Source organism: Pocillopora verrucosa, chromosome 2 (genome assembly GCF_036669915.1).
Source record: "Pocillopora verrucosa isolate sample1 chromosome 2, ASM3666991v2, whole genome shotgun sequence".
Lineage (NCBI taxonomy): Eukaryota > Metazoa > Cnidaria > Anthozoa > Scleractinia > Pocilloporidae > Pocillopora > Pocillopora verrucosa.
Genome location: NC_089313.1, coordinates 10,633,511 through 10,658,510, shown reverse-complemented (window position 1 = coordinate 10,658,510; position 25,000 = coordinate 10,633,511). Strand labels below are relative to the sequence as shown.

The following is a 25,000-nucleotide window of genomic DNA, read 5'->3' as shown; positions in this document are numbered from 1 at the left end:
ACGTCAATACCGCGAGATGTTTCCAATGGAAACAAGCCGTGTTACCAATGGCAACATAACGGTTTTAACGGTAAAACTTGGCCGTCAAACTTGCCTCGCGCCAAGCTCAATCGGGAAGCGTAGTAGCAACCTGACCGAGTAGCGCCAAAGGCGAGTGACGTGTCAGCAGCTGATTGGCTAAATTAACACGTGGAAAAAATACGATATTTTTTCACATGCGTTGTTACGGCTTTTCTCAGGGCCGAAAATCCTTGTATAATACCGCAGTTCATGTGATAAAGTGTTTTATTTCAAACATACGAAAGAATTCCGCGATCGACATTTCACCCGCAAAACTTTCTATCGGATGATTTGCCCTTGGCGGTGAACGAGAAATTCGAGAAGCTGGGAAAAGTGGCGTTTGAAGGAATCAAAGAAGGAAATCTGGTCCTTGGTGGAAACGAAGTACGCGGAATGGAAGACAGCGCTCTTTTTCACCGCTTACCCGACCGTCAAAATGCCGCGTTGGAAGATGAGGAGCAATTCTGTTTCATTCATCTTACAACGCAAGAGTTTTTCGCTGCGAGGCACCTAGTAAACAACATGAATGAAACAGAATTATGGAACTTTGTTTCCGAGAACCTCAAGAACGGCAAATGGCAACTGGTTTTCTAGTTTCTGGTAGGACTAATGGAGGATAAAGTTCACCTACCCAGCGCAATTATCACTGACCTTCTTCCTGTGAAAACTGAAGAGGAAACTGCAGGATTTAACGAACAGTGGACAGAGAATGAAGAGCCAAGGAAAGTGACTCTTGGCCGACCGAAGACAAACGAGATTTAGCAGTGACATTGTTTAAATGAATTAACGAAAGTAATGAGATGGAGCTGATAGCTCAGAGAAAACTTCAACAAATTAACTTTAATTTTGTAAATTTTAGTTCATGTCACCTCACAGCCGTTGATTGCTCTCCGTTAGTAAATGTAATTAAGAATGTTCAACAAATTTCACATTTGGATTTGAATCACAATAACATTGATCCATTTCATTGTTTTGAGGTTTGTAAATTGTTCAAATGTAAGGAATCTCAACTAAGCTGGTTAAACCTCAAAAACAATCAAGTGACAGATGAAGCAGCAAAGTATTTAACTGAAGCCATCAACAACAACAACTGTCAGCTACGCATGTTAAGCCTCATTTAATAACATCTCGAACACTGGAGCACAGCACTTAGTTAAGGCCATCAACAACAACAACTGTCAGCTATGCACATTAGACCTCATCGAAATAACATCACAGACATTAGAACACAGCACTTTGCTGAAGCCATCAACAGTGACAACTGTCAGCTACACACATTAATCCTCTCAGGGAACAAAATCCTCAGATATTGGAGCACAGCATTTGGCTGAAGCCATCAAGAACAACAACTGTCAGCTACACATGTTAGACCTCTCAGCAAATAAAATCACAGATAAGGGAGCACAGCACTTGGCTGAAGCCATCAACCACAACAACTGTCAGCTATGCTTGTAAGACCTCTCTTTCAATTAACACATCACAGAAGCAGGTAAGCAACACACTTGTACTTTAAAAAGTAAAGGTCAGTCTAAGTGTAAGCCAATTCTTTAGGCCTCAGCATTTCCAATTAAAAACTGTAAAGAAATTGTTTGAATCACTAACTATTCAATCAAGGTAATCAGTGACAATTAGAGTGACAATTACAACCCAATGACTCAAAACATGAATTAAAGCAAACTAAACCTGTGAAGTGCTCAGAGCTCATGTCAAATTTTTTTTTGTATTAAAAAAACCAATAACATTGAAGTAAAAATACAAAGTTTCCTGTAAAGAGAATGAACAAACTGTGGGCCTTTCAGGAACTTTGGCATTTTATGATTAGTTAGTTTTGATCCTAAATTTACTGCATGATTGGTTATGTTTTGATCGCTTATGTCTGTCATAAGGAACATTTTTTGTTGATGTTCACTTAGAGAGTACAGGTGGATCAGTTTAGTAAATGTAGTGCAGATTGCAGGGTACAACATATTTGTTTTATTGCTCATTTTTTCTTTCGATCAGATTCAAGTAACCAAGTTTAAAATATACAGATCTCACTTAAAAAAGTTATTTTTGTTGGTTAATGGTGTGGGATTTATATTTTATGGATTGTAACACATTTATTTGAGGTTTCTGCAGTTGATGTCATATATAAGTGTATTCTTGGGTGATATGATGAAATGTCAATAAGTTGCACTGCAAAATCTTGGGAAGTATCAAACTTAGACAGTAAAGATTTTAACTTATCAATTCTTGTAAATAGAGCCATAACTCACAAATTTATTAGTGTAGAATGAATTTTGTAAATGGATGTAAATTTTGTATGATTAGAGACCACTTGAAAGCTACGGGAAGGGGGGAAGGTGTTGCCAAGGAAAAAATATATATATACACCTGAGAAACAAACCTCAAGTTCCCTAAAAAACCCTTTGTCACCTCCACCCTCTCTTAAGGGCATACTCCTTCCCAATAATGACACAAAATTCTTCTTCACCTCTCAAATCAATATTAATGTTGTGATGCCTAAGAAAGCTTGAAATGTGAATAACATGAAATGAATGTCACATGTTTGCTTGAATAATTTCCAGCCTTGCAACTTATTCAAATATTGGTCAAATAGGAGGACACCTGTTAACCTTTTATTGATGCTATGTTTATAAAATCGGTGGAACTTGGGAGCCAAATAAAATAGTGATAAGACAAGAGAAATCAAATCTGAGAACAGAGATGAATTCTTCTTGTAAAAGGAATGAGAGGAAACGGCAAGGAAACTCCGCATTGAATTCCAGCTGCAATTAAGTACAGCCTGCAGCTTAGAAAAAACCTAAAATCTTGAGATTTATTCTCAATTTTTTAAAGACTTTCAATCTAAATTTTGACACAAACATGTATCTATCCATTTCATTTCACTGCTTCAGTTTCTGATATCAGTTTCCCAGGTAGTCTAGAAAATGGCAGCACAAAGACAAATCAGCAACAGCAGTAACTTTGCCAAGAGTTTAGATATAGAGCTATGTTTTCATCTGAAAGAAACTGGAAATGCAAACAGTATTGAAATGAACTGAAAGATAATCCTAAGGAATTACTTGCATCAAAAACCTCCAACAAAATTAGTCTTGATCATGAGTTACACTTTTAACCCTTTAACTCCCAGATCAAATTATTAATTCTCCTTACTGTCAACCATACAATTCTTATAATGTTCAGAGAATTTAGTATTAGATCAACTTATCTCCAAATTGATATCTTTCTTTATTCTCATCACTTATCTGGTTGATATTGTATTGATATTGTAAGGAGAAACGCTGCCTTGGTCACCCATGGGAGTGAAAAAGGTTAAGTTTTACCCCAATCAGTGCAATCTTCCATGGAATTTGTGCTTAAGTGGAAAACACCAAATTCAGGTTTCATTTCTGTTGTTGCAGCATAGAAAAACGTACCATTTGAGACTGCTTCTCATTCTTTTCAACACTTTTGATCTCATTTTTTTCATGATAATTTCAGGGCTAAAAAATATTTAATTTTTTTAATTTCCACAATTTTTGAAGAGTGAATAACCTGCTACAACCCCCCTTCTGAAAAACTAGGTAATAAGAATTCCTGCCTCCAAACACCTTTATTCAACAAATCTATTAATCTCTAGTTATTGATATGCACGTCACAGAATGAAGATGACTGTGGATATGAAGGATAAAGCTTCAGCATATCATTTTCCCTCAACAATATTAACCCTTACACTCCCAGAAGTGATCAATAAGTAATTTATCTTTACAAAACAGTAACAAGCATAAAGGTAATGAGAAGAAAATTTATCAATTAAAGTATACTGCCCAGGACTTGTTTGATGAAAAACCAAATTCTTCAAGCTAAAATTTAAAGAAATGTATGGGAGACAGTGAGGATATATTGATAATTACATCTAAGGGGTAAAAGAGTTCACTGAAAAAAATCTGAATGACTTCTTACCAACAGTATGAAAGTGACACAGGGGTAAAAACAAAATTCTTACAACTAAGCTAAATTTATATCATAAAAAGTATTATGTATGAGACAAGTCTTATAAACAGATAGAATTATCAAGTGAAATGCTGAAGGATCAATATATGTGTATGAAATGACTTCTCATAACTTTTTCTCATAACTTCGCCGCCAGTTTGTGAGAATTATATACCGTATACCTAGCCGTAATAAAGAAGTTGCTATATGCAAATGAATTTCGGTGAGCGCTAAGCGCGGGCAAACTCATATGAATAAACTTCTGACCTACAGAACTGAAAATGAATGTATTTGTATAATGTCATTAAGGTTTCGAATGTCATTTCGAGGATGAAAATAAATGCTTGCAAATTATTCAGGACAATTTCCAGCCTGGTAGTGGCAAAATCTCGGTGCTCATCGACCCAATTATGTGCAGCCAAGTTTCTAAACCGCTTACTGCCATAATTGTTAAACAAGCAGGAACAATCATCAATCGTTTCTATTTTCTGTGACTGACCCAAAAAGAGATTTTGAAGACAAATATTCGTTACTGTTCTTTACCTTTATAGATAAAACTATATGATTGATAGAAAGGTTATCTTAATGCTATTTTTGACGACCATAGTCAATTTTTTTCCTTAATACTTTTGATTGTTTTCTGGTTATTTTCCCTTTTTTTTTGTTTTTGGCATTTGCATTTGATTTGTTTGTTTTGTCTCTTTGTCTAAATGTTTTTCAGTGTGTTTTAGTCTAGCTCGGTTTTTTTAACAATGTTTTGCGAGATTCAATCCCTGGGGAATCGATATGATTGATAATCGAAGACAAGGAGGTTTACGACTTTTTGGTTTTTGTTCTGATTTGTGTTTGAAAGCGTTGAGAAACCGAAGTTAACATGCACTACAGAAGAGATTCTGACTAAATTGTTCTCTAAAGAGTCTACATTTTGAAAGAACTATTACGTTAAGAGGAATTAACATTACGGCTTAAGCAATTGTGCCTTTTTCATTCACGAATTGTATCACTCTATGAATGATCGTAGGAGCCTTCAGCTGGAGTGAGCTTTCATAGTATGCTAAAATGGAAAATTTGGCGGGCTAAAATATACGGGTTCTGTTCAACAGGGATTACTTTTAATGATGGTGCGTGCGGTTGGAGGAGTTATATTGATTTTTTTACTGCATTAAAGAGCGGTGCTGAATGCTAATTGTGAGACTAATTTACAAACTTGTAAAGAAGCTTTCCAAATTTCATTGTTTATACTGTTATTTCTTCACCAATTCAAGATGCTAAAACTGTATTTGCTATCCTCTTTCTCTCTAATGCCCCTGACAGTTAGAAACTGTGCTGAGCTGCACAAATCTGGACAAAGAGTCAGCGGCGTTTATACAATGATGAGTGAGGTGCCTTCGATCTGTATTGTGACCAGACAACATCCTGTGGGGGGTGGACACTGTTTCGGAGAAGACTGCACGCACCTGGGCTGACTCAGTACAAACATGGCTTTGGTGACCTAATTGGTGAGTTTTGGCAAGGACTGGACTAGATCCGCCGCTTGACGGGCAGTAAGACAGAAAATAGGCTTCGAGTAGAGCTGGATGTACCAAACAGCAAAAACGTTTATGTTGAGTATGACTGGTTGGAATTGGAGACGAGACAATGGAATACCGCCTGAACATTGGTGGTATCAGTTAAATTAAACGTTTAAAGTACAAGTTAAGCGACCGTGGAAAGGATCTTGATAACCACCGCTGAAACCTTTTTAAAGAGCGCTATATACATGAATCTGCTGCAAGAAAAGTTATTGACAAAAGGATCCAGACACGTTTTCTGACTGGCAGGTTTTGTTGGAAATGAGATGATGAGACTGTTTTATCGCCTTTTACTTTCGATAGTCCGTATTTTACTATTCCAGTCCATTGTAAAACAATCCCTGAAGTACCGAATGCTAATTTGACGTCTGTAGGCAATTGTGTGAAATTTAACGATATATTTTGATCGTTGGACTTTAAGGCCCGCAACTTGTCTTGAAATTTGTGCTAATTTTATTTCCAAGGAAATGCAACTGTTCCTAAGGATTCTTTAGGTCCCTATAAGGGCTGCTCGTTTGGCGCGTGGGACGAAGATCCTTCAGGTATTTGCTCTGCAAAGATAGGGGGGCTGGTGGTACAGTGCTCAGACAAAATGTGATGTTTGTTCAAATCTCAGTGGTGTCTTTCCGAACTGTGAAAACCCTCAACCCTTAGGTATGAAAAACTGGGAATATTTAGATTTTACCAGCCCTACAAACAGCAATCCCACATTTTCTTAAATGAAAATCAAACCAATGGAGAAGTGAGCATGGAGGATATGAGTAAAAAGGAAAATTCATTAAACCCACAAAAGCGTAAAAGTTAATGAGATTTCAATGTTTATGTTGTACAGTCCAAATTTTCCTATTGCGTTTGCCATTACTGTTCATTAAAATTAATTAAAATTTGTCTTTTAAAACTTTCTGATATATTAATTTCCAGCCGTGTATGTCGCGGATCGTTTCGTTAGAGTTTCGTGCACTTTAAGTTTCCCTTGCTGTCAGATTGTTATCTTAACATCTCGTGCACTTTTATATCTTCTCAGTGTCAGATGGTTATGTTAGTATCTCGCACACTTTTAGTTTTCTTTGGTACCTTATGTTTATATTTATCTCGTGCACTTTTAGTTTTCCTAGCTGTTCGATTTTTACGTTGGAATATCAAGCACGCTTGGTTTTTCTTGGTGTTTTATAGTTACGTTGGTATCTCGCGCACGCTTGGTTTTTTTTTGGTGTTCCATTAGAACAATAACTTCCGCAATTTATCGTGTTTTAGTAAACAGCATGAGCAAGTTGAGCAGTCGATACAATAAAATCGATGCAACTTTTTTTTCAGTGGTTGTTGATGTTATTTTTACAGTGGACACAAGCAGCTCAGGAAGCCCTGGCCTAAAGAAAAAGTGAAGATGAAATTTAATGTCTTATAAATAAGTTTAAACCTTTTTTTAGAGTGCAATTTTGAACACGAAGAAATTAAAATATATCAAACAAAATGAAAATATAAAAGAATGCAAATTAGCCATGTGTTTTACCAGATGATACAGTATTTGATACTAGGAGTACTTTGGCAGAATATTTTGTTTTAGCTAATCTTTTGTTGGAATGTTATATTTTATTATACAGCTTCCACATGTACAGTTCTCATCACAAATTCTTAAATATTTTTCTGATTTATTGTCAGGAAGATTAAGTATGATTTTACACATTTGTGTGAGTCTGTTCTTCATCAGTCTTTTTTCTAATGTGACCCATCCTAGTTCTCTAAAAGGCTATGTCAAGGTTAGACAAGAGGAGAGAGAGAGTGGTGGTGGAGATAAAGAAATGAGTGAAGCTGAAAAGCTGATGGAGGAGTTGGTGGAATTGGAGATGGAATCTGAGAAGACAAAAGAGCAGAAGGACGAGGCCAAGAAATTGGTAGAAGGGGAGAAAAAGAAGGCAATAGAGATGAGGGAGAGAGCAATGAAGAGGTTCAGTCAAACCGAAAAGCGACAAGAAGAAACAGAAAAGGATGAAGGGAGAAAGGAGAAAAAAAGAAGAAGACCAGGAGAGGCAATTGAGTGGTTGAGAGAAAAGGGAGAGAATATGCGAGAGATGAAGGAGCAAGAACTTCAAGAAAGAAGGGAAGAACGAGAAGCCCAAAGAGCTCAAACTGAACAGTTTATGTCTCAAATGCAAGGTCAAAATGAGCAAATGAAATTATTTCAACAACTGCTGCAACAAATGCAGCAACAGCAACAACAGCACAGCCAACAACAACAACAATTTGCCATGTTGCACCATCAAATGATGCAAGTTTTGACGCATCAAACATGCATTTCAGCAACAGTTTAAGATAGATTAAGGGTTTGGGTTTGATATACATCAGCATTGAATGCAATGTCATCTGAGTTTCGTATGTTATCTAATTTTTTTATATAAAACAAAATTTTTAATCAAATAGAGTATATTTTGTATTGTAAAGGCCAATTATCTTGATTATCTTTATTTATTAAATAAAAGTTTTGGGCAGCAGGCCATTTTACGAATAAAATAGAAAATTACAACTTTGATCATTAAAATACACTGTGTACAATCATAAAACAAATGTTGTGTTTACCAGATAAAGTAATTGGTACACGTCAACCAGGGGCCAGGGGTAATACACTTTTGAGCTATGAAAATTTCCTTTACTTTTCTAGGAATTCCATGACCTAAGTTAGCAAGTGTACTAATTGGATTAAATCCACAATGGCACAAAAATTTGCATAAATGTCACAAAAGTATTAAGTGTAAACAGAAATGTCCACACATGTAGATTGTGCTGATGTTTATTTCTACTGAAGAAAATATTTTTTCCACTTGTCAGCTTATTTTACAAATTTGGATCTACAATCCTTTGCACTCATAGAAAGCCTTAAAAAAAAGGTAAACAATGTACAAGTTCTTAAATTTTTTACCCTCCAACATCAGTATGTGTAACTCTTCCATTGGCCAAAGTACAAAATGAAACAAATTCAAATTATTGGAAGTAGTCCTGTAAAGAAGGCGGTTGAACTTCAAACTTTTCTGACACAATTTTACTATACAGACAGGTCAACGCATTTTCCAAAGGGCACAGACAATGTAAAATTTCCCCACTGAACTCAAGTTAATTTGTAATTGGCTTTTAAAATCAAGAAACTTAAAATAGTTTGTAATATTACCAAAAAGCCACTCGACTGCAACTCTTACTTCACTCATGGCCGCATTGTACAAAACCATTTGTGGAGTGAGTTGAATGTTTTTAAAAGGGGCCTGAAGGTGAACATCCAAAGGGTCTGCAGGATCACCATAAAGACAAAGAGGATGCCCATTATGTAACGCCACCCTCCGAAGCTCCTTGAGAATGCCTGTTTGTTGGAGCATTGTGCTGTCGCGTCTTTTACCATCAAAGGGGCCATTAAGGTTTGCAAAATCCGTTTGGGATGACGACGAGAATTTTAACGATAGTCAATTGGTATTCTAGAACAAGAATTTGCAGCACGTTTCCCTTGCTAAATCACTTTTCAACACAACGCGACGGCGTTCTCGACCCGGTTTCTTATCGGCATTTTTGCCGCGCGTGCTGTTCTGAAATGACATTCCCATCCTCTTGCTAAACCACTCTAGTATCTCGAGCACGCTTGGGTTTTCTTAATGTTTTATTGTCAGGTTGGTATCTCGCGCACGCTTGGTTTTTCTTAGTGTTCCATTGTTACGTTGGTATCTCGCGCACGCTTGGTTTTTTTTGGTGTTCCATTGTTATGTTGGTATCTCGCGCACGCTTGGTTTTTTTGGGTGTTCCATCGGTTATGTTGGTATCTCGCGCACGCCTGGTTTTTCGTGGTGTTCCATTGTTACGTTGGTATCTCGTGCATGCTGGGTTTTTCTTAGTGTTCCATTGTTACGTTGGTATCTCGCACACGCTTGGTTTTTTTTGGTGTTCCATTGTTATGTTGGTCTCTCACGCACGCTTTGTTTTTCTTGGTGTTCCATTGTCACGTTGGTATCACGCTTGGTTTTTCTTGGTGTTCCATTGTTATTTTGGTATCTCGCGCACGCTTAGCTTTTCTTAGTGTTCCATTGTTATGTTAGTATCTCGAGCACGCTTGGTTTTTCTTGGTGTTCCATTGTTGCGTTGGTATCTCGCACACGCAGGGTTTTCCTTGGTGTTCCATTGTTATGTTAGTATCTCGAGCACGCTTGGTTTTTCTTGGTGTTCCATTGTTGCGTTGGTATCTCGCGCACGCAGGGTTTTCCTTGGTGTTCCATTGTTATGTTAGTATCTCGCGCACGCTTGGTTTTTTTGGGTGTTCCATTGTTATGTTGGTATCTCGCGCACGCTTGGTTTTTTTTGGTGTTCCATTGCTATGTTGGTATCTCGCGCACACTTGGTTTTTCTTAGTGTTCCATCGTTACGTTGGTATTTTGAGCACGCCTGGTTTTTTTTTTGGTGTTCCATTGTTATGTTGGTATCTCGCGCACGCTTGGGTTTTCTTAGTGTTCCATTGTTACGTTGGTATCTTGCGCACGCTTGGTTTTTTCGGTGTTCCATTGTTACGTTGGTATCTCACGCACGCTTGGTTTTTCTTAGTGTTCCATTACTACGTTGGTATCTCGCGCACGCTTGGTTTTTTTTTGGTGTTCCATTGTTATTTTGGTACCTCGCGCACGCTTGGGTTTTCTTAGTGTTTTAGTGTTACGTTAGTATCTCGTGCACGCTTGGTTTTTTTTTTGGTGTTCCATTGTTATGTTGGTATCTCGCGCACGCTTGGTTTTTTTTGGTGTTCCATTGTTACGTTGGTATCTCGCTCACGCTTGGTTTTTCTTGGTGTTCCATTGTTATGTTGGTATCTCGCGCACGCTTGGTTTTTCTTGGTGTTCCACTGTTATGTTGGTATCTCGCGCACGCTTGGTTTTTCTTGGTGTTTCACTGTTATGTTGGTATCTCGCGCACGCTTGGTTTTTTTTGGTATTCCATTATGTTGGTATCTCGCGCACGCTTGGTTTTTCTTGGTGTTTCACTGTTATGTTGGTATCTCGCGCATGCTTGTTTTTTTTGGGTGTTCCATTGTTATGTTGGTATCTCGCGCACGCTTGGTTTTTTTTGGTGTTCCATTGTTATGTTGGTATCTCGCGCTCACTTGGTTTTTCTTAGTGTTCCATTGTTATGTTGGTATCTCGCGCACGCTTAGTTTTCCTTGGTGTTTTACTGATTTCTTTTCGATCGATTTTGCCGGTTTTAAGGTTAGTATCTTGTGCACTTTAAACTTTCCTTGTTGTCCGTTCGTTACCTTGCTATCTCGCCCGATCGTTTCGTTGGTATTTTTTAATACATTTAAATGGTGTCCAATGCTTATAATTGCATTTCGTAGACTTTTTGTTGTAATTTTTACTTTTGCCTGATTGTTAAGGTAGTGTCTAACACACTTTAAGTTTTTCTTGTTGTCCGATTGTTACAATAGTATCTTGTGCACTTCCTTGGTGTCGGGTTGTTAGATAAATATCACGGGCACTTTTAGTTTACCTTGATGTGCCATTATTACTTCAGCATCTTGCACTCTTTTAGTTTTCTATGTTGTCCGTTTGTTACCTGAGAATCCCACGCTCTTTTAGTTTTTCTTGGTGTCTGATTATTACTTCAGTGTATCGTGCACTATAAGAATTCCTTGTTGTCCTATTGTCATGTTAGCATCTCGTGAATTCTCAGCTCTTCTTAGAGCTCGATTTTTATCACCCATTTTTTAAATTTCATTGATGTCCGATTGTGAAGTTAGTATTTCGTGGTTTTCTTGGTTTTCCTTGGCTTCTCATGCACTTTTAGTTTTCCTTGTTTTCTTCTGGTTACGATAGTATCTCAAGCACTGTTAGGTTTCCTTGTTCTCCTATGATAGATATCTTAGAAAAGAAGAGCAATGCATGTACTCACATCATAAAAAAACAAAAGAAAAAAGTTTAATTTCGCTACCAAGTACACTCTAACATTAATTCTTTTCCTTCCTCTGTTTTTCATACGGTGCTGTTTCCTGGATTCTTCTTTTTCTAAAGCAGCTCTCTAGCCATTTTGAACTGACAACCTTAACATCATCGTTTAATTCTTGAGAGGAGTACTGAAAATGAAAATGAATAAAATAAGGAATACTCAACTTAAGTACCAAGAAAAAAAATTTGACTTAAATGTTGGAAAGTCGTTAATTTTAATGGAATGATACGCGAGTCGCTGAGGACTAACGGTTTGCGCGCTAAACTTTGTCTGGAATTAAAAGTATCGTGTTTGGTTTTTAAGGTAAGGCAAATCACACTAGGAGATCCTCTCTCCGCCCAGGTGTATAATATAGCCGGGAACAATAAACAATCGGGGAAACCCGACGAATTTCTGGAGGGTTCTCTACACTGAAGGAACTAGTTTCCGTTCTGCGGATTGGTAAACGTCCTCGTAATTCCTTGTCCCAAAGAGCTATCTTTGTATGTCTGGTTCATATTCAAGATCCAGATTTTATGTGTTATGAAATCAAATAACAATAATACCAGGGAACGAAACAGAAGATTATGTTTTTCAGTTTTAGCTAAGAGCAGCTCTTATATTCCTTTAAAGTACATTTTCAAATATGCCTTTGGGCCTGTAAAATTACCGGGGTCTTTCGAGAAACGGGTTAAAGGAGTACAAAACAATACTGCTCTGCAGAACTGGTGACTTCAAGTCAGAAGCGGGATAAGCTCCGGCAGTACCTGGCTACTAGGCGCGTAAGAGTTAACCTGCTTTTGTTTACTGAAATGAAAATATGACTGCATGTTACTTACATATTGATCGCTGTCATCACAAGTTACCACATGAGTCACATCCCCGCACGCAATGTGTGATACATCGCCATTGTAAATAAACAAGTGTTAAAGATGAAATTTTCCAGTACGTTATACACGCCTAACTGTCTTGGTCAATTTTATAGAAATAAATCACTTTACTTAGAAATTTTTTAAGGAAAATGTTAAAATTTGTCACCGGCGTCGAGCAGCAACTTTAGCAGTTATCCTCCCGGCTTTAAGCTAAATTCTGACTTTGTTTTCAAGGCTCTACATTAGGAGGAGCTTCAAAGACGTCTCCGGCATAAATTAACTATCTGACTCTCAGAATGCCTCTCTCCCCCAGGAATGAAAATGGGAACCGGTAAATCACCATGAAAGACCTGACGAAATGCTGTGGGTAACCTAAAACCGATCAGTATCCCATCCAGGAGTAGACGGCATTCTAGGGGATATTTTTCCTTCAGATGAGTTTTTGGTGTTGTTTGCCACTTTGGGAAAGGGTCCATAATACATCACTGAGGTGACTGTTATGATCAAGTTATACCTTTCTTCGTAATAGGAAAGGAGAACATGAACTTTCGAAACAAATAAAAATGGAGATTAAAGGATATGCCACCAGATAGCGTGTCAATTGCTTCCTATGTGTCTCTTCAACATTATGAAACAAGACATTTACACCGTACATGAAGTCAGGTAGTGAATACTTTGTACTCTTTCGATGTTCACCATGAGAGGATTCATCATCCTTGGATGTTTCCCGCTTGTCTTTCGCCTTGTAACTTCTTTTTTTCAGAGAATCTGCGTTTAATGATGTCAGAGTTTTTGAGTTATTTGTAGCTGATTGTCTATCAAAATAATATCTGCGATAGTGTCAAGATCTGTTAGTTCAGTTCTACTTATATAAAATAAAATATAGATATCGATCAGATTTCGTTATTTCACCCCGTTACAAGACCGCTCTTTAAAAAGTTATTCCCTCAGTTTACCTTGAGAGACGCGACATGACTCCACACTGAACAATTCGGCGTTGGAAAAAATTTGTGGGTTATCAAATCCAAAAAATATATATATAAAAGAAAAGGTTGTGATAACAGAGAACCCGATCAATGCCACTTTTGCACAAAACACAATTTCTAACCTCATGGTATGATCCAATTATTTTATTGGACTCCGTAATGGTAAATCTACGTGTGTGGCTCTTCATTCGAATTTGAAGGGGTTGGTTTTTAAGAAAGAAAGAAACACGATGAAACTTGAGAAAAAACATCGGAGCAAGGATGAGAACCACAAACCAGCTCAACCAACACGTCAACCAGGTCCGAGAATCGAACCCATGCTACAGTACTGGAAGGTCAGAGCAGGCTGTCGCCATTACACGATCTCTGCGACCTATTACTTCACAAAGGATACACTGATGTCTGAATTCCTTTGCAGACAAGGTGCTTCCGTAACAGTCTCTCCGTGCCATACCAGTTAAAACTAGGTGTATTGTAACCAATTCGTGGAAGGTGAATAGTAGCTGGAGAGAAAAGACATTTCCTATTTTTAAAATAACACATTGTCGAAAAAAAGGGTAGAACTTAGGTAACAACATACATTCAAAACAATAAATAAAAAACAAGGGAGAATTCTGCGTACATTTCCTTTTTTCGCCAAGGGGGATGGGGTACTCCTCTGAACCATCATTCTTTGTTGACGGCTGATTGTGAAAACAACTGTTTTCAATCTTAACTAAACTAGCCTACGTATGGTGAGGTAACCTCTACGAACACCGGACACTACTCACGTTCTGTGACATCACTTTTGCAGGAAAATTTAAAATAACTTTTTACTGGTTGACCCCTTTATCGATTCTTTCGTGAATTCTGATTGGCCACAGTTGGTATTTTTCTTTCATACTAACGAACAAGATGGTGAACAGAATGCTTCATGGTCAACTTTTCAGACAAAAGTGATCTACGACGAGGTTTTAAGGCAAATTTGTGCGAATTGTGAGATAGAGATATTTCGAAAAGAACATCAGAAAGCCATAGATATGTTTTTTGAAGGTAAAGAAGTCTCCATTTCGTTACCAACTGGCTATGGAAAATCTTTCATATAACAAGCCGCGCCAGTGATTGATCGCTTCTCTTCTCTAGAAGAAACTGGTCTCTATCTTTATTGTGCCGCCCGTTAAAGCTCTGATAGAAGACCAGGTGCACCATCTAAATGGACTTGGGCCAAGAGGATTGTCCGCCTTCATCTTCCGTCTCGAAAAAATACGTAAAATTTTACCTGATCCCCCATGAGGCTCCATAATATCCTCATGATTCCCCTCCCCCCACCTCCTTTAGGCTGTTAACTGACATTCAATTTTCTATAGTCCCCTGCTTTATACTCTGTTGGCGCGAATGATCCCAACCCCCCCCCCCCCTTTTCGTCCCCCCTAAAAACCATGTGATTTTCCCTAAAGCGAGTGCAATCGACGCCAAAATCAGAATCACTGGGAAAAACAAAGAACTGAGCCACCCATGATGATTCAAAGCTTAGCTAGTTCGAATGCTCTACCAACTGAGCTTCAAAGAATTATGGAAAGAATCAGTCTGTGGTCACTTTTTTCAAATGTTACCTTTCATTTTCTTTGCCGCCAATGCTATCCTCTTCAAGCCTAGACTTAATGACGTCAATTTTATCCCAGAGAGTCTGTTCTGCCTGTCACGTGACTGAGCCACAATCAAGGCCACCTTAGTAAAGAAAAAGTATCAGTGAAGATGAAAAGACACTAAATACGACGCGCTTTGTGATTGAAGTTGCCTATAATCTATCAGAGTAAACAGACCAAGAGCTAACACTGTTAGCATTTTCTTTGGTTTGCCTAAAATGGCACCCAGGTTTGAATATTTTTCGAGAACATATGCCATTGAGAAAGTTTGGAATAGAAGCCGTTCTTTTGCAAGACAAAAAAGGAATTAGGTAGAAGTCTTAACTCTCCTAGATAGGACATTAGTTGTGCCCAATTCTTGCTGAATTCCAGGTGGAGGGGTCTGGGTTCGAGCCCTTGTCAGGTTAGGTCAAGAGATTTCGGATAAGTTGCTTTACTTTCAATAATCCTTTCTTCATCAAGGAGTGTAACAGGAACTAGCAAGCTACCAGGGAAAGCTGATGAAATGCTGGGGTTAACCTGCGATGGCAGGGAGAGTAGCAAGACCCTTAGTCACCTACATTCTGGTATCACAAGAAAATAAGAGAGGTGTCAACAAATCGATAGTTAAACTCTAACGGAGGTATTCCACGCTTACGTTGACTTCAGTGCAGGTATTCAGGGTCCAGAAAAGGGCTGTTTTTAAATACATCGAATGGCGTTTCAAGAGTCAGTCGAAAACTTCAGCAGATGTCATCATCAAAGTCAACTGACCACTTAAACTTTTCAAATTATTTAACGTACATATTCATGACCATCCTTTGGGTTTCGTCGATCGTCAAGTGGGACAAGATGTGCATCTCCTAACTTCAGATCTGAAAAAAAAAAACAACAAAAAAAACAACAACAAAAAAACGCTCTAGCTCAAGTTCAAGCTGCCTTTAGATTTCCACAAAAATATTTTCGAAACTGAAATTTTGGTGTTATTTTTGTCAAAAAAGAAAATACAAAGAAATGGAGTAGGGCGAGAAATATTTAAACTAATTTTATGCTTTTCAAAGAAATTAAATTCATTTTAAGATAATGATATTAACAACGAAAAAAAACTAAAAATTGATGTATGAGAGAAAAAAGTAAATACGTAGAATAATAAGAAGTTGTCTTAGCAATTATCAGTTCTGTGAAAAGACCGAAAGTTCTTTCTATCTATTTCTTAGTTGATAACAAAAACACACAATCATTACCTCTAGTGGAATACTACGAAAACGAGTAGAAATGATGTTACTCCCGTTCCTCCCTGTTTAACAAGAGGTATGTGCGAGTACAAAGGTGGTGATTTCGGCTTGGGATACCTGTGCCTTAACACAAGGCTTGAAGCTTTCAGCTTATTTACTTGGTAATTGGTGGACCAACCACCGCTGGCTCAACAAAATTTCCAAAACACAATTAATCCCGCATATGGAAGCCTATTTTGATATAGCCATGGTACAAACAACAACAATACCTTTCATTCTACTGGCTAGCTCGTACTGAGTTTCTGGTCGAGTTGATCTTCGAGATAACGCGGAAAATAGTCCTCCCTGACCCCACCTCCCAGAGTCGTCTGTTGGTAATATCAATGTATCAGTACGCTGCGCACACTGAATTGGAAGCAATGACGAAATTTACAAATATTTTTAGATTCCACTCATAAAAATTGATGAAAAAGTTCAAAGACTAAAACAATTATGAAGTTTCTTGAACACTTTGTATGGCAATCGACGAGGAGATGAAGATTATGCATAAGGAAGGCTCTGAGAGAATCGACAAAAATTGCTCGAGGGAAAGGAAAGGACTCTGACGATGACACATTTTTAGGCCACGTACAAAGATCAACAAAGAAATGTAATTAAAGACAAAGGAAGGCAAACATAAAAAACTGTAAAAATTGCCAAACTACGCAAATTCGAAGATTCTGCACAAGCTTTCGTCTGAATTGCTGAAACCTTTGCTTTCACGTTACTGAATTGAAGTGATTTCAGGGTTTTTGATATCGCGCACTCACCAACACAGTGTATTATAATGGCATCGGAACCGCATGTTTTGATGGGATGCGTGACGTCACCACGTACGTATCGAATATCTTTTTGCTCACGTTCGTCTTCTTCGTCAAATGAATCTTTAGTTTCATCTTCGTCTTCTTCTTCACCATTCACAATATTAAGGGTTGAGTAATCGGCGTCCTTCCATAACTTTTCCCTTTCATTGGAAAATCAACATGGGAGATCAAAAATCATGACGCGCTTGTTTCCTAATATTCTCGGTATATATTAAATCGATGACAATCTCCATTTCTTAGTTATTCTTTCAGGAAGGTTATCATGGCCCGTTCAAGTCCAAACGCCACTCCCATGATGCTTCATATCGAACAAAGTTCGTCTTAGGAGCCACGTTAGAGCGATTGATAAGCCAGATTGAATATCACGTATGGGGCCAGGGTACGGGTATAATGGTTATGTGGCAACATGCTCGAATGGCGGAGGGGGAGATTATAAATTATCTTAATTCGTTCTTTATGTTCGGCACACGACGAGAAAGCAGTGAGAACCAATGGCTGCTTCAGTGCTGCATAAGCGACAGACCCTACTAACCTTATCATTGTTTGCTTTACTTAAAAATGCTGAACCAAACAGTTTCCGAAAAGCGAAAAGCCCAAGTTGGGAGTTAAAATAAACGTATGTATGTAAGTATTCTAATGCTTCTCTTCTTTCGTACTTAAATGACAAGTTTCTCCCAAAGGGTTTGAAACAGGCCTCAGAGAAAGGCATTAGAACATTGCCTCCTGAAACCTCTTGAAATGGTGAATAAAACTTGAATTAGATACTCACAATTTTGTTTGTCTGTCCCTTTCCTTCCTAGACTCCTCTTCCTCCTTTAGCTTTGCTCTTTTTGCAGCATTTTCTTCCCTCTGGAAAAACCACATGAATTTAGTCAAAGTGCTCTAACCTTTTGAACTTTTGACCGGTTAACCTTTTCACTCGAGCAATACACAAAGGTTAGGAAAGCGAGTTTTTATTTTCTTGAAAATTAACGGCGGGTGGCTTTCTCAACGATTTATAGCAAACGTACATAAATTTTACAGCAGAATTATTTCATTTATCCTACTGACAGCAGTGGTAAACTTAAACTTACTTATCTTAAAATTTCTCACTCTATCTGTTACCTGCAATAAAACTTAAGAATGCCTTAACAGGCCCATTGGTCCGAGGGGAACAAGTTTGCCTACGATCAGTAGAGTGTTTTAATGTAACTGGTATGACTGGTTACAGGTCTCACCGGTACGACTGGTTATAGGTCTCACCGGTATGACTGGTTACAGGTCTCACCGGTACAACTGATTACAACTGATAAAAGAAGATTACCTTTTTCTTTCGCTCCTCTAACTCCTCTGGCGAGAGAATTTTGCGCTTTCTCATTGGAAGGTCAACGAAATGGGCTACGGATCCCTGAAACCAAAACGGTAGAAAATAACTACGAAATAGTGTTATACCAAGATCAAGAGAAGACAATCTTCATCGTTACCCTAGAAATTACAGTAGCTGAAGAGAGGGTTTCTATGGGGTGATGGCTGTTGCGACTAAAGTTTACCATTTGGGCCATCTTGCGGCTAATGATTACTTTCTTTCCGTTAATCTTAACAGAAAATTTTTTATGGTTAGCTTTTTTTACGGCTATCGGTTAAAATTTGTCATCTTTTACGACTAACGGTTAAAAATTGTCATTTTTTACGACTAACGGCCTAACTTTTCAGTTTGCTATTTTACGGCTAACCCTCTGAATAAAATGAACTAGTAACTGCCTAAGCTGAGAAATACAGTTCAGAAGTTGAAAAACGGGAGGTAATTAAACAACGTTTATTTGAGAGGAATTCAAAAAAACCTTTCTCTCGCTTCGGAGTAGTCGTTCTTCTGTTTGGGATTCCTCTAACATGTCTGCAAAATTAAATGCGAACTAAACTTTAGTCATTCTTAAAATTGTACTTTTACCAGCTAGAACATTTCATTGGTGACGTAATAAGTCATTACAGTTTCAAAAAGCGATATTTAACAACTCGTCCATGCTTGGCGTGCGTATATCGAGTTAAGGATGCACGCCGGAAGTTTGGAGAGCACGAGAAAAGCGTAAGAGTCGCTCAAGGCGCAGCCGAGAGCAACTCTAGCTTCTTGGGTTGTTGGCATTGTTTATGCTTTGCATAGTTTTTGCACGAAAGTAAAAGTATTTTAATACTTTAGGATATGATGAAACGCTGAGCGTTAACTGTTCGGCAGTAAGTAACTTTTCATAATTACCAGCCATCATGTTGTCGAATGCCTCTTGATCTTTCACAGTTGTTTCTCTGTAGTCATGACCTTCATACACGTACATGTCACTTACTGCTTCGCAGGAAAAAAAAAACCAACAGTTGATATCAATTAACTTTTCATTCCATAATTTTAAATTGGATTTAAATCAAATAGCGCACAAACACGGAAATATTGGCTCAAATGCAGCTGGCGCAAGGCTATGTGTTCAAAATAGAAAATCGAGAGAAATAAAATCACGTGAAGTGAAATTGATGAAAGGGAGATCAAGGGGATGACCATATTTGTCAACAAAGTAAGTGAGCTCTGCAAATGAAAGACGCCGGAACCAGGCTTTCTTGATTGCGCACAGTTATTTTTACCTAAAAGAACTGTTATGCCGCAGGCAAGTCAATCACTAATTTGACCATAAAGTAGACGTTGATAAGGATACATAAACCACCCGAGAGAATATTAAGAAGCTGACGTTTAGGACGTGAGCCCCTTCTTACGGGAAAAGTGGGGATCGTGGGGTTGTGAGCGTGTTCACCAGAGTATATTGCTGTCGATTCACTGCCAGCGGATTTCAAGGAGAGCCTAAAGATGCAGATTTTGAAATACTTCATTTTTGTCCCAACTCTTGAAAAGTTCAGCGTTGCCTTGAATTAAGTCCGCGAACAACAAAGTTTTCCAAAGTCCAAGAAGATTTTCTCTTGCTTAAGTTTAGAAACATGCTTAAAGGCATATTTGTCGTTGCTTTTAAGATCTCTTAATGTTCACCAAAGCCCCATTCCCAAGTTAAAGAATAGCATTTTGTACAATTCATGTAGCAGATTAAATGTTCTAGAGCAGTGCAATCAAAGTGGTTTGTACATGTCTTGTTGTTATTCACCTTTCTCACCATCCTCTGTTTCCATACACGAAACTATGACGTCTTTATTCAAATTACTCTGGTTTCTCGTTTCTCCCACAGTCCACTCATTGTTAAAACTTTCTCCTAGAATCCTAAAACGATCAGTTTATTCAGTCATATAGTTCATTTAATTCATTGTCTTACTTCAATACAAATAGGGGAAAAATTCAGTACAATCTTCAAGCATATTCTGTAGTTACAACTTACTTTTCCATCTATTAGTTCGTTACAAAAGCGATTTTACCAACCTTTAGTCTTTAGTGTTACGACACTAAATCAAACTAAAAGCGCGCAAGACCCTCAGAAAATAAGCTTCATTGACAAAAAAAAAGCGAACAAAAACAACAATAAAAGAATACCTCCTGTTCTTCTGTTCTTCCCCATCCCCCCCACCCCTCCTAATTATGAAATGATCAAAGAATTTTGCCGAGATGGAATAAGTTTCGATAATCAAACAGATTTAAACTTACTTTTCCAAGTCTTCCTCTGTAAGGGTCCTATAAAACGACACAAATTGTGAGACGAAATAAACTTGAGCAATTGTCATAACAGCAATGGACATAAAAGGTTTACAAGTAAAATCAAGATAAATCAGTAAGCTTATGATACAACCCTTATTGTAGATGGTTCACAAATATCTTACTGAAACATAAGAAAGCTGTGAAATACGTTACCTTTCATCTGAGTCAAATAACTTGTCCAAGCCGTACTTGAGTAAGTCTGCCAGCTACAAATACACAGTGCAGAAGCTCAAAAACAGAAAGATCAGAAAAAAATCTCAATGGTGTCTACCAAGTAGTTAGAATATACAGTTACTGTGTTTGTTACCTGTGTTGGAGTCTCGGCAATTTGGTTTAAAGCTGAGGCGTTACCTGAAAACTGTAAGATATGTAAACAATAATTATTTGGTTAACCCTTTAACCTCAATAATATCAAAACAGTGTGTAGCAATCAGGTGGAGAAAGTAGACCAAATTTATGACCTGGAAGGTGTTATCTTGGATAGCACCTAGAAGGAGGGTTACTTTCATATCCTAAGAAATTAAATAGTCAAATCCTCGTACATGGAGTGAAAATGAGGGCGAACGAACTAATCGACCAACGAACTTATGAAAGAAAGAATGAAAAACAGGCTGACAGACCAGACAAACGAACAAGAACAAAAACAAAAAACAAATCCACAGAAACAGAACCGTTCAATACTGTTCTAAGGAATACAGTTATACCTTTCCCCCTTCAATAACTGAATTTGTTAGCTTTAGCTTGTCGTCTGCCCTTTTCAACACGATTTCTTCTACTGTACTTCTCGCAACAAGTCGAATAACTTTTACAGGCCTAGTGATACAAAGAAAAGCACGGTACCAAAACAGTCTTCGCTCTTCGCACACCAGCCCCCCAAAGTAATCTTTCGTTTAGCACTGAACCGCAGTTATACAGGTAAACGTAATTCCCTAAATGAGCCATGTATTTCAGAATTCCGTGGTCATCCCAGCTTTCATGGCTATAAATTAATAGTAGTAGAGCTCCCTCCCCTAAATAGGATGCCCCTCATAGGTTCCCCGTTTTGTCAAGTTTCCCCGATGCCCCTCCACACCCCGTCACCCTTTTCTAAGATACCTGCTCGAGAACACAAGGCAATGACCCAGCTCCAAATGAACAGACTTCATAAGAAAAGGAGTAAGAGGATGGTTTACAACAACAGTTACACCATTTACTGCCTGCTTGTCATCATACCTTGTTTGCCCAATACGGTGCGCTCTTGCCGCCGCTTGCAAATCATTCTGGGGATTGAAGTCACTGTCTACAAATATCACAGTGTCTGCAGACATCAGATTCAAGCCTTGGCCACCTTGATGGAAAATAAGAGATTAATCTATAAGCACCCTTACGATGAAACACAGCTGTTCTTATTCTCACTCGATTCCGCCTATATTCTATGCAAAAAACGCTAAGCCAGTCTATTATGCATCAATTTCAAAACTTCAAAAGTAAGTATGTTATTTTAGCAACGTTTTAACGGTGTTCAATTCCGATCGGAATCCCAACCGCAGGAAGGTGTCTTAATTCTTCGGTTAGCCACAATGCACAAATCTCAATATTAGTCGCCTTACCCGCTCTCGTGCTCAAAAGAAATATAAAAGTGTCTTCTGTTTCGTTAAAGTTTTGAATGGCAAGATAGCGTTCCTCTCCACGGACAGAACCATCCAGTCGTTCATAGGAATATCCTATGGACATAAGGGATCTTACTTGTTGTTGAAACAATTAAGACAATATATTATTACACTGTCTATTTTGATTTGTTGACTGACAAAACTACCTCAAATTAGTTGAAACCAAAACTGAAATACTGTTTTGGCTAGAAAGAAAAAAAAAGAACGATGTAATTACCCAAAAAGAATTGTCAGAATGAAGAGGAATTGGAAAGGGGAAGCAATTCTTCGTCCTAAAAAAGTTAGAATAATTTTTCGATCCGTAATGTGACTATAGCCTCCTAAAGAAGTATTCCTGTTGGGATTGCGATGCTTGTGAATGAATACTATTGTTTTGTAGAATCTTCGAATGATCGATTCGTTGAGGTAGAATGTTGGTTTCAACGGACGGAAGACATCCTACGTCTACCTAAACAAGAATCAGTTGATAGGGTTTGCTTACCTCTGTAACCAAGGTAGTCCTGAATGATGTCTAACATTCTTGTCATTTGTGAGAACATTAAAACTTTGTGTCCCCTGTGGAGCGAATAGGGACATTAGGCATAAAATGACGAGATGAAACGAATGGAAGCGTAGCACAACACAAAAATCGGAATGGAAAAAAATCACGCAAAGTGACATCGCAAAAAAAACGTAACCAAACGTAATCTCGGAGTGTCATAAAGCACACCACTGTCGATTGGCAAACCCCTATTATTAATTTTGTGTTTACTTCGTTTCGTTGACGTGCAGTTTGGCTTTGAACTGACCTTGCTTTAAGGAAAATTAACAACTGGTCAATAATTCGAAGTTTCCCTGAAAATTGACCAACACAAATAAATAGTATTATTATACATTAGACTTACAATGAAAACTCTGATTGGTCTAAAGCATTCGGTCAATATACAATAGCGTGTAAAGTTGATATTTTAACCCAATATTTGCAGCAGATTTTGGGTTATCACGTCGAGTTAAAAGTGTGCCTAGTTTCCCGGCTCCTTGTCCGCGCAGTGTTCTCAAACTTTTGCTAACTCAGTGAGAAGTGTCTTCTTTGGCAGATTGTTTAAAAAATGTATAATGAAACAATTATTGAATTCGGTTTTCGAGGATATCGTGAATTATCAAACCTCGTGTCTGTGTTATCTGCCTCAGCTTTAGGCGGATATCTCAGACCTCGCCTTTGATAATTCATCCAATGATTGCTTATTAACTGATCACTCATAAAAACCGTGAGCAAAAGGCTTTCTTCGCAGAAAATCTCTCTAGAGATTCCATCATAAGATATGTTTTTTCAACCATTTTCCTCTAATTCCGTAACGAAAATTTAACATGAGTATCACGTGGGCAAAGACATACCTGGACCTCGCCACCTTCCCCGATTATACAAATCTTAACTCACCGCTTGCATCAACAAGGTGTTCCCCAAGTTCAAATGGCTCAGGTTCCACTCCTTGGAAACAAAATTAAAAACCAGTACATTAAAAGACAAATTTCCAAAAAGCTTTGATTTCATTTATGAACAAAGATTCAGCCAGTTTGAAAAATAGAAAATAAGTATATGTATCCTTAGCAGCCGTACTTGTGGGGTGTCACGCGACACTTTCCCTCAGAAGAAAGAAGCGTTACGTGACATCCCGAACGTACGCCTTCGACGGTGACCAAGACCTGATGATCTGAACTGTAGTTATTCTAGATCTGGAATCACAGGGGCCTTTAAAAAAAGCCGACAGAGAAAATACTGAATATAATTAGTTTTTGAAAGATTAAATCTAAATGAAGAGAACTTTCAACTTCTCAGAAGCATTACCATCAAATAAATATGGATGATTGATACATTTTCTGAGCTGTATTAGAATATTCATAAGTCTTGTCTTCATGAAACCACTTGCAGAATTGAAGGCATCTGGAAAACAAAAAGACATAGGTTGGTAAATAGATCATCCTAACGTTTGCACGACATACAGCAGAAAGCTAGTACTTTCTATGTAACACAGTATTTTAAGAGCCTCATTTTTATTAGTTTTACGCAAAACGGGAGCTTGTTGTGAAGAAAACCTAGCCATTCCTTCAAGGATTCTCTCTGGCGTTTCTTTAAAAATAAACTATTTGCCTATGGCTATGCCATCAAAAAGATTGTGAAGTACAGTAGCAGCCCAATTTTGTAATTCCTTGCAAAGTAAAATGTTGTAGCGTTTGTTTAGTTGTGGTATTACTCTCCTCATTGGTTCTTTCTCCGAGGTTTTGACCCTAAAAATGCCAACACTTGCATGCGGAAAAACCATATTTTTCTATTAAAATACCATAAATATGAAATAATTTATGCCTCAATAATTACACCTCTCCTATTCAAATGCCCTAAATATAAAACACAACTTCAATAATAATCTACAAGATACACTGAAAGAATTTTATTAAGTATCAAACAATTAATTCTTAAATTTTAAAAGTTTTCACCACTAATGCATGCAAGCAACAACCAATTAGATTTGCTTAACTCAGTATTGAAACTCCTTACCCAAATCTTTCATAAGTATTGCCTTGTAATATCTTTTCTGTAAATCAGTCATACCAGTGT

General features: G+C 37.8%; 1 protein-coding gene and 1 long non-coding RNA gene across 4 annotated transcripts in view; one reads left to right on the top strand and one right to left on the bottom strand.

Annotated features, from left to right (window-relative positions):
- Positions 1 to 237: 237 nt before the first annotated feature.
- Positions 238 to 8,135, top strand: LOC131793271 (uncharacterized). Its single transcript, XR_010716728.1, has 4 exons — positions 238 to 1,549; positions 5,350 to 6,260; positions 6,921 to 6,984; positions 7,364 to 8,135. It is a non-coding gene; the product is annotated as an uncharacterized lncRNA (long non-coding RNA).
- Positions 8,136 to 9,465: 1,330 nt separating this feature from the next.
- LOC131771222 (chromodomain-helicase-DNA-binding protein 1-like) overlaps positions 9,466 to 25,000 on the bottom strand; it is a 17,886-nt gene continuing 2,351 nt past the window's right edge. The window contains exons 4-27 of one of the 3 annotated variants that reach the window (XM_066162559.1): positions 24,941 to 25,000; positions 24,233 to 24,328; positions 23,825 to 23,875; positions 23,196 to 23,241; positions 22,889 to 22,962; positions 22,348 to 22,461; positions 21,971 to 22,085; positions 21,463 to 21,571; positions 21,066 to 21,116; positions 20,912 to 20,964; positions 20,708 to 20,734; positions 20,217 to 20,329; positions 19,334 to 19,420; positions 18,924 to 18,976; positions 18,407 to 18,490; positions 17,873 to 17,952; positions 17,050 to 17,243; positions 16,510 to 16,608; positions 15,810 to 15,880; positions 14,994 to 15,108; positions 13,796 to 13,904; positions 12,997 to 13,245; positions 12,383 to 12,458; positions 9,466 to 11,691 (exon numbers count right to left, since the gene is read on the bottom strand). The exon at positions 24,941 to 25,000 is cut by the window's right edge and continues 10 nt beyond it. In XM_066162559.1, coding sequence (XP_066018656.1) covers positions 11,566 to 11,691; positions 12,383 to 12,458; positions 12,997 to 13,245; positions 13,796 to 13,904; positions 14,994 to 15,108; positions 15,810 to 15,880; positions 16,510 to 16,608; positions 17,050 to 17,243; positions 17,873 to 17,952; positions 18,407 to 18,490; positions 18,924 to 18,976; positions 19,334 to 19,420; positions 20,217 to 20,329; positions 20,708 to 20,734; positions 20,912 to 20,964; positions 21,066 to 21,116; positions 21,463 to 21,571; positions 21,971 to 22,085; positions 22,348 to 22,461; positions 22,889 to 22,962; positions 23,196 to 23,241; positions 23,825 to 23,875; positions 24,233 to 24,328; positions 24,941 to 25,000 — 2,252 coding nt within the window. In that variant the 3' untranslated portion in view covers positions 9,466 to 11,565. The remainder of the gene's footprint in view (positions 11,692 to 12,382; positions 12,459 to 12,996; positions 13,246 to 13,795; positions 13,905 to 14,993; positions 15,109 to 15,809; positions 15,881 to 16,509; positions 16,609 to 17,049; positions 17,244 to 17,872; positions 17,953 to 18,406; positions 18,491 to 18,923; positions 18,977 to 19,333; positions 19,421 to 20,216; positions 20,330 to 20,707; positions 20,735 to 20,911; positions 20,965 to 21,065; positions 21,117 to 21,462; positions 21,572 to 21,970; positions 22,086 to 22,347; positions 22,462 to 22,888; positions 22,963 to 23,195; positions 23,242 to 23,824; positions 23,876 to 24,232; positions 24,329 to 24,940) is intronic. The other 2 variants (XM_066162557.1, XM_066162558.1) reach the window with 2 other exon arrangements.